Genomic DNA, 11,855 nt, shown 5'->3' on the forward strand with positions numbered 1-11,855 from the left:
CGCTCCAGCGAGGCAAGTCAATAAGATGGAGTCCCTACCCACACACACACACGCACTCGCTCACACAAACCGGTACGCTCACACTCGCCACACCCCCCCATCTTCCCCGAGATCCATCTTCATCTTCTGCATCCCCTTTTTCCGCATCAGCCTCTCCCACACCGAGCCGCCCCTCTTCGCTACATCCGGATCGTCGTCAAAGGGGGCCTTCGTTGTCGGAACATCCTGACGCATACGAGTCACCGGGGCTAGGGGAAATACCGGGTGGGGTGTGCAAAGGGATCGAAATAAGAAAAAGACAAAGGGCGGAAAGGAAAAAAAAAACGACGACACCGGGGGGATCTTGCTACGCCACGCGCCCGTCTCATCTTGTTTCCTGTTCTTGTCGGGTTTTCCACACTTCGTTCTCCCTGGGTCAACCCTGCATCTCGTCTGTGTCTTCTGTTCGCTGGGCATGTGTCGGTGTCGCTTCGCCAAGTTCGCTGGCTGCTTGACATAAGGACCGCCATCTCGCCTCTCACTTGCTCAGCCTCCCCCGCGAACCGTTCGTTGGCTGAGACAGGGCTGGGCATACGTCTTTCTCGCGTCCCTTTGTTCGGTATCGGCCAGAGACAGCATCAGAAACGCTGTCTCACTTTTCTCACGTACCGGTATAATCCCGCCTAATCAAGATCTAATATCTCATCTGTCTCTTGCTGTCTCTCTCTTTCTCAGTCTCACTCTCTCTCTCCCCTCTTCTCTCTTTTGACTTGGGCCGACGTCCAATCTCACGGACATCGAATCCAACACCCCCCCTTCCTCTCACCATGACTTCGTCGTCCTTACTGCTGTCCCTCCCCGATGAGGTCCTCCTCCAGATCGTCGGCCACCTGACGCCGCCGCTCGACGGCCTGGACATCCCCTTCCAGGCCTACACCGACCCGGATGGCGTCGTCGTCAGTAACCGCGTCGCCCTGTACCAGCTCGCCTTCGTGTGCCGCCGCTTGTCGGGCATGGCCATCCCCTGCCTCTACCAGACCGTCTACCTCTGGGGCCAGTCCCGCCTCCAGTCGCTGCTCCAGACCCTGCTCGAGCGCCCGGAGCTGGGCGAGAACATGCGCATCCTGTCCTACGTCTCGTGCCTCGGCGCCGACCACTACCCCTCCGACGTCCTGTGTCCCTACAAGCGCACCGACTGGCGCCGCCTGATAGACGCCTCGCCCCGCTTCCCCGACCGCATCAAGACCTTTGTGCGCGACACCAACAGCGACCTCGACGTCGCCCAGATCGTCTTCGCCCTCGTCCTCTACTCGTCGCCGAACCTGCGCACCCTGCACATGCGCATGCCCTTCGCCGCCGGCGAGTACCAGAAGCTCAAGGCCATCCTGACCCCCGACATCGAGACCGCCGAGGGCTGCCCCCGCGTCCTCGGCTCCCTCACCCGCGTCATGCTCGAGCCCATGCCCGACTTCCCCGGCGCCAGCTTCTGGCCCCGCCGCGAGCTGCCCTGCCTCCTGCGCCTGCCCAGCCTGCGCTCCGTCGAGCTCGGCTCCGCCGTCTTCCGCCCCGCCGTCCTCGAGCCCGGCGACGGCTGGGGCGACGACGGCAGCTGGAAGAACGTCGAGGAGGTCCGCCTCGTCCGGAGCAGCATGTGGGGCCAGGGCTGGCACGCCATCTGCGCCCTGTGCCCCAACCTCAAGCTCCTCGAGATGGGGCCCTCGGGCGTCGCCGAGCAGCCCGCCGACGGCGAGCACAACCTCAACACGGCCCTGTCGCTCGTCGCCGCCACCCTCGAGACCTTCTCCTTCGAGGGCATCCTGGCCGGCAACTTCTCCCAGCACGTCGGCGGCGACGGCACCCTCACCTGCCTGCCCGCCATGAAGGTCCTGCGCAACGTCAAGCTCGACATCGGCGTCCTGTACGGCACCCCGCGCCGCGTCGGCGCCATCGACATGCGCGCCCGCCTGCCGCCCTCGCTCGAGGTCCTCGACCTGGCCGAGCTGTGGCACGACGTCGAGCTCGACCGCTTCTCGGGCGACGAGCGCGACGCCTACGAGAAGGACCTGCAGGACGCCTTGCTCAACCTCGTCTTCAAGAGCAGGGACCTCCTGCCCAACCTGAAGGAGGTCACCTTCCGCCCCAACCCCTTCTACGACGCGCTGCCCATACCCGAGACCCTGCTGTCCGGGGCGTCCGACGTCGATTTCAAGCTGGTGTATTGAGTGGGATCCATCCGGCGGCCTCTTGGTCTTGGGATGAGAGTGGTGTGTGGTGGGGGTGTGTGATACTAAAGTGGCATTTTACGGGGGTTCATTGCAGCGTTTTATTTAATCAGGCGAAATATGGAGTAATTCGGCATTGCATACTAAGGGCGGTAATCTCGGGGAGCATAGATTTCATGAGGCATAGATTCCATGAAAGCATGAAAGCATGATAGCATTAGTAGATATCACGGGCGCGCAGAATCTAATACACCTGACTACTCCTTCACCCCAGCCGGCGCCCCGCCTTGAACGATATGTGGCCACCGAAACTACCATTTGCTAAGAATAGGGGAGCGGGGGAAACCAACTTACCTACGTCCTACGTCCTACGTCCGCCACCAGCTTCGTCCCCGCTCCGCATCCGGCGAGCCGCGACGGCTCCTCCGTCGTTCCCCAGTGTCACGGCTGCTCCGATCCGACCGGCGCCTCTCGCGCTCCCGCTCCCGTTCCCGCCCGCGCTCACCCTCCCGCCGACCCTCGCGACCACCGCCCCCCCGCTCCCAGCTCTCCCGTCGAAACAGCCTCCACGGCCGACTCGCATCCCGCCGCCGCCCGCGGTCCTCGACGATCCCGCCCACCCGCCTCTGCCCCGCGCCCTCGTACCCCCGCAGCAGCCCGACGTACTTGACCCAGCAGTCGGCCAGCACCTCGGCGCTCAGCCGCAGGTCGTCCGCGCCGGTCGCCATCTCGGCGATGCGCCGCGCCCACCCGCACTCCCACTCCCGCAGCACCCGCTCGCACGCCCCGCCGTGCACGCCGCGGTGCCGCGCGCGCTCCCGCTCGGCCCGCCGCGCCGCCTTGTCGAGCTCCGCCTCTGCGTGCACGAGGATGCGGCCGATGTCCACGAGCTCCGCGAGCGCGAACCGGAAGTCGGCCGACTCGGCCGCGTGGAAGTCCGGGGCGCGGTCGAAGGTGCGCAGGCGGCGCCAGGGCGCGCGGGGCGGGCCGGGCGTGGAGGCGCGTCTAGGGGAGGAGTGCGGGCGGCGGTGCGGGGAGGAAGGGGGTTCCCCGCGCGGCTCGTCGCGGGCGCAGACGTACTTGTGGTAATTCGTCGGCTGCCGGCACCGCCGCGGGCAGCGGTACACCGCGACGTCGAGGCGGCAGCAGCCGTGCGAGGGGCAGCGGGCCGAGCGGGGGCGGGCGCGGGGGACGCAGTCGCAGTTCGGCGGCGCGTCGTAGGGGTTCGCGTAGAGCGTTTTGGTGGAGGAGATGACGGGGCGGACGTCGCACGCCATCGTGTGCGTGTGGACTCTGTAGCACATGTTTGCGGGGCGGAGGGGTTGCTTACCGGTTGGTCTATATGTTGTCTTGGTTTTGAGAGGTCACAGTTGGGGTGCTTCGATGTTGACGTTCTATAAGAGATTCTGGTGGGTTGCGATCCATGCGAGAATGGGCGAGGTGATGCGGCCGCTGATATATGATGCCGCAAGGAGTCACTGTGGCATTGTGCTCAACGTTCCTTGAGGATATCGGGACAAGAACCAGCGTACTGACAAAGAACCTGTCTCTACACAACAAGGCTTCGGTTGTCCCGCAGAACGTGCCTGGTCTTTCGAGTCTTTGTTTATGAACAGGCATCTACATAATTTCCTTTCTTTCAACAGCATCTAATGTCGCCTACTCGGGCTTCGACATGTGGTTGTGTGTCTCTCCTGATAGACACATGTAAACGATCAACATTAGGCCCTTGACGGCATCCTGCGATTATTCACAGCAGCATAAACAGCAGACATTGGCTTAGCTTTGATTTCCTTCCTATACTCACTAACAGAGGCTTAATCAATATCACTAAAAGTAAACATTGCCACTCCTTGCCGCCCATTCCAGGATAAGAATACAGGATTGGTGTTCGCAAATATTCTGTCATGTCTAAAAGTCCAACCATGGAACTCATAGGAACTTTACTTGTTATACATTACGACACTCAGCTCGCTTCGCCATCGACCTGCGTGTTCCGAAATCGCATGCTTTGGCGTTTCGGCTTCTTTGCTGCTGCAGTCGCCAATTTCCCATCAGGGCCAATCTCCTGGATGTTCGTCGCTGACTCATTGACTTTCGCTTGTGCCATGCCCAATCGTTTGTTCTCAAGATCGAAAACTGTGTATACAGCAGACATCAGTGGTGCGCCGAGGGACGCGACGGTGCTACTACTCGATTCCAACGGAAGAGTGCACAGAGAGTTTCCGTCCTTATCCTTAATAGGGGCGCCATTGTTTGTGAGCGGGATAAAGATCATCGACAAGGGAAGGTCGACCTTGGCTGCCTGGAACTCGAAACTAAACTTGGCCCCCGTGTCGCCGCTGTCACACCTCAGCGCATTGGTCCCATCTCTCAATGTCTGGATCTTTATGGCTGGCCCAATCTGGTCCAAAATCTCAGGCGGAAGGGACAACGAAGGGTTCCCCGTGTCGATTAGCGCCGGAGGCAAATTCTTCCCGCCCAACACTGTCGGTTGTGTGGTGTTGCCAGCTACGAAGGAGAAAGAAGTCCAAGGTATGATGAAGTCATCCGTGTTCGCAAATTCCCTTCCGATTAGAGGAATCATTTGCATCTGCCCGGTAAACTTTGCTGTATCCATCCCGCCAAACACGACACTCCCGGTTGGTGCTCCTGTATTTCGTTAGCTGAAGCCATACAGCAGGCGACTGGAAGAAACCAACTGAAGTCATTGAGGTATACACCATACACAAGAGACCGAGTAAGTCCTTGAGCCTTGAGATTCTCCGGAAAGTTGATGTATGGCTTGGCGTTTCTGGCAAGCACAGACGCTTCTGAACTTGAAGGCCCTACGCCCAGAATCGATATCAGAGGTGAAGGTAACTTGCCAGTTTGGCCAAGACCCATGGTGTTGTTGGGAACAGTTATGTTCCCCACTGTAACGGACTCCGACATGAATTTACCTTCGATTTCAACGCCGTTGGCGTAGGTAGCTTCGAAAGGGGGTTGGTTATTTGCGTTAAAGGTTGATGATTTCGTGGTGTCAAATGCACCTGTGACGGCGACGTTTTTGCCATTCCCGGTGCAACTGGCTAAGCGGTCGTTGCATAAGCGGCTATTGAGCTGAGGGACCCAAAGATCGCTGCTTCCTGTATCGAAGATAGCGGTGACTTGCTGGGGCGGCGATCCAACCGATATTTGCATTGAAGCAACAAAATCGCCATTTGGAGAGGGCATGCGGGTGAAAGGTATTTCCACCGTCTTCAAACATTGCGCCAAGCCGACTATGCAAGCTTGTAGGACTATCTGGCGCAACAGAATTAGAGACATGACCTGCATGTCAAGAACGATTGAAGGCAAGTAATTCAGAAACTGCCTGTGAGATGATTGGTCGACAATGAAAATTAAGATTGCCCGAGCTTATCTAGACAACTTACTTATTAATACCTACTGAATTAAGCATTCTGAGCGGCGGCCCTGGCAATATAACCTTTTTGACTCGTCTAGCCTAGCAGCTACTATGTAGAGGATTTCATGCAGTTTACATTCATCATCGTTGGTTCTATCGATCCACTCGGTTTTACGTTCCCACATGACTCGTCGTCATACACTGGTCTGTTTTATACGTTGACTAAATTCCCCACGGACTCAAATGTGACATCTCTGATTGAACTTAGAAGTGAAAAGATGAGATGATTCTCGTGGATCTAGGTTTCGGCCGACAACTATCAACTTCACTTAGTAGCCGGCGGGATGATTTAAAACAACATGCTCAGTGGTACCGATAGTAGGAAGCCGTATTTCTGTTAAGTAATCAATCATAAATTGAAACCATGAAACGCCGGCACTCGGATCCTGATCAATATAGAGGAAGGAACCCACATCTGCCCAGCGAGAGGCACGTGGCGGAAACCGTAGTCTTGGTGTCAACAAAAGGCATTTTTCTACAGTAGGGGTTACACTGCCACAGTCTGCGATTAACTTTGCCTGTCAAATCTCGATTGCATGTTCCGTTAAAGGTTTCTACCCAGGCATACCCGTAGTCGCATGTATGTGCTAGTTTTTAATGACCTCCGCGGGGATGGAAGGGATTGTTGTGGGGTTGGACTTTTGAAACAGTCGATTCATGACTCCCAAAACCGGCACCTGGAATTCCCCTTCGAACCTTCGCGCTTAGCACTCGATACTGTAGCCCAAGTTTCCATGAGCCTCTCAAAGCAGATGGTGGCCCAGATTCAGCCGGGGAGGTGTTTTGATATCCTAAACTTGAAGGCTGTGCACGCCAAACGAGAATGGGAACAATGTTGGTAGACATCCAATTTAGTGATCATGTGCCAGCCGGTCTCGCAATACCAACCCCAACTTACCGTTGGTATTATTGATCACTTGTGTGATGATTCCATACTGTTCTCATCGACCCCCTTAAAAATTATCTGGTTGCAACCAAGTACATCATAATTCTTCGTTTACACGAATATGTCAGATTACATCTTTTGTGTCGCAAGATGCGGCTTTGGAAGGGCTACGCTGCTCTGAGCAGCGCACCGCAATGACTGGGACCCGGGGTTGAGCAATGCCCTCGTGCTAGGGGAACAAGCTCCTCCATGATGCAGCACAGGACCTTCGTTCCTGGCACTTAGTCATGATACAGCAGCGAAAGAACGTTGATAATGCCAGCAGTCATCATCTTCCTGTTACTCGAGTTTCATTACTAGAAACAGTCAGAAGGCTTTCAATAAGCTCCCTCCAGAGTGAGACGGGCTCAATATTTCTCTGCCATGTTGCATGAGCCCTTCGGAGTCATCAAACGATAACTATTGGTACAGTGCTGACAATAAGTGTAGGGTAACCATATAGACATTGGTCAGATCCTTTGGTAAGCCGTTGATTGGGGCACACAGATCCATTCAAATTCTATGTACGCCGATACTCAACTTGACCAGTTGCTACTATATCACATTGATTGGCTGTCTAGAGGCCTCCTAATTCCTTGTCGCTTAACATTACATTACATATTCCGACCGATTATTTCAAGGTCCGTTCAAACACCCATATCTCGTGGGATGGAAAAGTGAATTTTATTTTGTACATGATTTCTATCTAAAACAGCTCTTTCCCTGGAAACATTTCCTTGCACTATGTTTTTATGTGGACGGTGTTGTGGACCAGCAGTCTGCGGTATGTAGGACTTAGGGTCCCAGTCGACCATATACCTTCGTACTGAACTTCCAAACATAGCCTGAATGACCATCATCTACCACATCATTCATCCCACATCGTATTAGGACTACTTGGTACACGGGTCTTCTGATGCTTCAATAGAGAATCCATTGTAAATCAAGAGGCTGCGATTCTGTGGGGCCAGGTTCGCAGTGTTGGTAATGGGATCCTTCGCCACGGTGAACAAGGTCTGGAAGCTGAACTGTTATTAGAACCATAGAGTACTGGTAGATGGAATAGAATCTATTTTCAGAGAACTTAAATGCACTTACTAAGTTGTTGAACAGCTCTCGTCAGCGGCGGTGACTGTCTGCATTACACCGTAGACATGGAATGTCTTCTCCGTTGGAGTCTCATCAAACACAACAGTCTTGTTAGGGAAGTGCTGAGGCATATTTAGCGGACGCTTTCAGCAGTGCCATGGTTCATTGGCTTTTTTAAACTCACGTTCCATTGAACCGAACCATCAGCTGGTAATATGGCAGCCCTGGATCTTAGTATGGCGTCCCTTCCCGTTGCTACATCTCCCAAGATGACCAAGCTCCCATTAGGAGCATAGAAATCGGTGTAAGTAAATGTCGTCGTTGGATCCTCATTGTTTCTTAGCAGTCTGTGTGAGTGAAATATTAGCATTTCGTGGTGATTCATGTTGACATTCTTATGACTTACTCATAGTACCAAGACCCAAACCCAGCATCAACGCCGCAGCCCGGAGAGTAGTCTATCATGGAGACTGCTTGGGAAATGCCAAACTGCAGACTGAGCAGCAGGGGCAAAGTGTTGTATTTCATTTTAGCAGAAGGAAATATGAAGAAGGACAAGAGCTTTGATTCGTTGTTTTCGAATTGGTATGTTTCTGTCCAGCATCATGGGTCGCTTTTAAAGGTTTGTCGAAGGTACTTTTTCGGGGTTCCGGACACATGCATTCCAGTATCTCCGGTAATTTCACATCTTAACATGCATTTAATCAACGTGAAGATCATTCTTAGGCACTGCCCCTTTTGCTAGCAAGCATATTTGTCAGCGTGTACACCAATATGCCTTCAACGAATCCCCCCCGCAGGCTATGCCCCCTTGGATGAAGCACTTTATGCTTTTGTACTAGCTTCCGCTCATGTCCGTGGTTTCCCGTGTCACAGCCCCACCCCCACACTTGTTGTCTATGCCCCTACACACAAGACAGCGATATGAGTGGTCTACCGTCGAAAGGCATGTGTACCTTCGCAATATTGAGGTTAGAATTTCCTTTGAAAGCTCCTGTGTGTGCATCAAAGTAGATTGAAATCATCTATTGTCTCAAAATAGAGCCACTATCATCCTGCTCACCGTTATGGGATTGATACTCGTTGGCTACATGGCAAGTAGTCCACTCCAAGTGGAAGGTACCAACTGTGGAGGGTCACATTACTAATAGGCATATTAACTACGCATAGATTGCGATGCCTTGCGCCAGCTTTCGTCTCTTGGCAATATCGAGAGATGCCTCGTATTTGATACCTTCGTGAAGGCCAAGAAACTAGATGATGCTTTGTGACGCGGCCTCTTTCCCGGACTTAGGGGCTGTGAAATAATCATAGCCCGTTCAAGTCATCGAAGCTCTGTCACTACTGCAGCATTTGCGGTGTGACGTATACTGTCCGGCAAGATCACCCCCGGAGTTGAATGCCATATAAGTCCATGGTAATCCCAATCAGCATCCCTTCTCTCCAACACTTTTGCCACAGCAGAAACAGTTAAAGCCCACTGTCTACATCTCAAATTTACCCAAAATTTCTACTCTCTTCATCGGTCAATTTTACCCTCAGACGAAATGTCACTTATCAATATACTCAAAGGAGGCCTTCAACTTGCGGCTATTCTGCACACACCCCCGTCTGCCCCAGCCAAATCTCCCGGCCTCATTGTAGTCCATCCAGGCGGCGGTGTTAAAGAACAGGCCGCAAACGTTTACGCCGAGCGCCTGTCCCAACAGGGATACGTATCTGTCGCCTATGATGCTCTCTACCAAGGCTCCTCGGAGGGTCTCCCTCGCTTTCTAGAAGATCCCAACTCCAGGGTCTCGGACGTTTCTGCCGTGGTGGACTATCTCCAAGGGCTCGAAAATGTTGACCCTGATGCCATCGTCGTTGTGGGAATCTGTGCTGGCGGTGGCTACGGTATAGCCGCTGCTACCACAGACCACCGTATCAAGGCAGTAGCAGCAGTCAGTCTTGTCAACATCGGCGATTCCACTCGACAAGGCTGGCTGAACACCCTTAACCAAGAAGACGTTTTTGCTATGCTCGACGATGCCGAGCAACGGCTTCAGGGCACTGCCCTTGGTGGCAACACCACATTTGTTCCATTCCTGCCGGAACCTGCCCCGGACACGCCGCCTGACCTTGTGGACGCATGGGATTACTACCGCACTCCTCGAGGCTACTTCAACACTTCCCAGAACGTTATGGCCGGCGAGTCTACTCCTTTGCTCATTCGATTCGATTCTTGGCAGTTTGCAGAGCAGTATCTTACCCAGCCTACGCTCCTCATTGCTGGAGAGGACGCCGATAGCAGGTGGCAAACGGACAAGATTCATGATAAGATCAAGAACACCAATGCTAATGCCACCAAGATTCTTGTCCCAGGCGGTAGACACATGGACTTCTATGACCGAGAGCCATACCTTGGTCCTGCTTTGGCCAACATCACGTCATTCTTCAACGCTCATCTCAACTTGTAACATTTTGCAGACAGCATGGGAGACCCTTGTTCTAAGTGTTAGGCAACTACTACCTAGGCAGCAAAATAGACGATAATGAAAGACGTGGGCTTTTGAAGCGTCTCATTATTTCCCAATCCACAAGATGATTAACCTTTAAACGTGACTCGTGATGTATTCGCCAGGATTGAATGTCCGTGCTCTTGGCCGTCAAAGCGCACTAATCAGCTTCAGTCAGCCCTACCTCTCTCGCCAAGACCCTGCCAAGATTTGACTGTTATCCAAATACGGACGAGATCTGCAGGCTAAGCCAGAAACAGAAAAGAGCCCCAAACAGCACAGCCAGGGAGTTGTGGATTCAAAACACAACCTCTCTTCATGAAATTGCAATTAATTATGTGCCACAGGTTTGTATTGACACTTTAGCAAGTATTAATTCCCCTCACTTCCTGTCGCAATCCCGGTGCGGACTCCATCAAAATATGTTGCCAAAACCACACCAACTGTGTAAGCCAAAAATTCAACGCTCGGCGCTGAAACTGTAGTACAGTCAGTCTTCTGGCCAACTACCTAGATATCTCAGAGGTACTGGATTTACGGAATAATGCTTCTATCACGAGCTTGAACATACGCCCTTTTAGATAACTCCCGCATTGGCAAACTTTGAAATTTATTCCGATGTGGACCGTCATCTTTCCACTCCTTGAGCCTGATTGCCTCTTATTGGCCTCTACTCTGCATCGCGCGGTAGACAGTTGGTAGTTATTCCTTCAGACCCTTTCCGAACTATCCGAAGTCATTATTTTTTTTTAGATACTGGGCATTAATCTAACTGCCTAAACTGCTGTAATTGATACTGTAGCTTAATTGGTTTGCTGGGCGTTGGCCGCTATCCTGAAGTCTCAACACTCGACGCGTATCCCACTGGTAACATCTGACAGTGCTTAATGCAATTTACCTATTATCTCCGGCATTCTGCCGAAAGATCGCTGTCAGCAGTGCGCATTAGCGCGGTTTGGTGTGATCTGATCACACGGATTTAGGCTTTAGTACGGTCGAACTTATGCCTCTGTTAATATGAGTTATAAGGGCGTTTCGGGCGTTTCGGTCTCGGGATAGCCCATCAACGTCAACTCGTAAGGGATGAGACTATCATGAGCCTGGCCCTTTATTTTTCAGCAACTAGCGTATGGGGGCAATATACGCGGCCGACCTAAGCCACCCTTTCATATGCAGTAACCGCCAAGACGTTGCTACCTTATACCAAGACACCAAGACCCAACGAAAAATTGCCATGGCGACCTTGGCATCTTACGTGGAAGCAGGACTTACATATTCTTCCCGTTCAGTTATCCCCGCATACTTTTACGGACTTCGGATTCTCTGTCAAGGAGCAAACAGACCTCGTCCAAGGTACTGGTATCCCCCACCCCCCTCCACTTTTTCAGTTACCTCCCTCCCTTCCCACCTGCTCCATGGATACTCATGACGCCAAAAAACGGGTTTATTCACGTATCTCAAGTGTTGGCAACGATTTCAGTCATCTAGATAAGGCTCGATTCGCTCAGTCCCCATTCGTTCAGCAAGCAGCCAGGACCTTTTGCCTGGTCTCAGAGATACCTCAAGGCGTGAAGCAGTCCCTTTCAACTCAGATTCAAAGTCGCAAATGTGTTTGAAATCGACAAAATCAAGTACGCAGTTCAAATACTGAACGACTTTGATGTGCTGTAAAGCTACTTCCTCCACATTCCTTTCAT

The 11,855-nt window shown here is 52.8% G+C and overlaps 4 protein-coding genes across 4 annotated transcripts; 2 read left to right on the forward strand and 2 right to left on the reverse strand.

Moving 5' to 3' along the window:
- Positions 1 to 806: 806 nt before the first annotated feature.
- Positions 807 to 2,201, forward strand: EsH8_X_000465 (uncharacterized protein; the record flags this gene model as incomplete). The annotated part of the gene is made up of 1 exon (XM_083274553.1): positions 807 to 2,201. The coding sequence occupies one exon, from the start codon at positions 807 to 809 to the stop codon at positions 2,199 to 2,201; it is 1,395 nt and encodes a 464-aa protein (XP_083119945.1).
- A 368-nt stretch (positions 2,202 to 2,569) lies between these two features.
- On the reverse strand, positions 2,570 to 3,505 carry EsH8_X_000466 (uncharacterized protein; the record flags this gene model as incomplete). The annotated part of the gene is made up of 1 exon (XM_083274554.1): positions 2,570 to 3,505. One exon carries the CDS (start codon positions 3,503 to 3,505, stop codon positions 2,570 to 2,572), a length of 936 nt encoding a protein of 311 aa, XP_083119946.1.
- A 662-nt stretch (positions 3,506 to 4,167) lies between these two features.
- On the reverse strand, positions 4,168 to 5,087 carry EsH8_X_000467 (uncharacterized protein; the record flags this gene model as incomplete). The annotated part of the gene is made up of 2 exons (XM_083274555.1): positions 4,168 to 4,853; positions 4,904 to 5,087. 2 exons carry the CDS (start codon positions 5,085 to 5,087, stop codon positions 4,168 to 4,170), a joined length of 870 nt encoding a protein of 289 aa, XP_083119947.1.
- A 4,123-nt stretch (positions 5,088 to 9,210) lies between these two features.
- On the forward strand, positions 9,211 to 10,119 carry EsH8_X_000468 (alpha/beta hydrolase; the record flags this gene model as incomplete). The annotated part of the gene is made up of 1 exon (XM_083274556.1): positions 9,211 to 10,119. One exon carries the CDS (start codon positions 9,211 to 9,213, stop codon positions 10,117 to 10,119), a length of 909 nt encoding a protein of 302 aa, XP_083119948.1.
- Positions 10,120 to 11,855: the final 1,736 nt, after the last annotated feature.

The sequence above is a fragment of the Colletotrichum jinshuiense genome, chromosome 10 (assembly GCF_051148585.1).
Source record: "Colletotrichum jinshuiense chromosome 10, complete sequence".
NCBI lineage: Eukaryota > Fungi > Ascomycota > Sordariomycetes > Glomerellales > Glomerellaceae > Colletotrichum > Colletotrichum jinshuiense.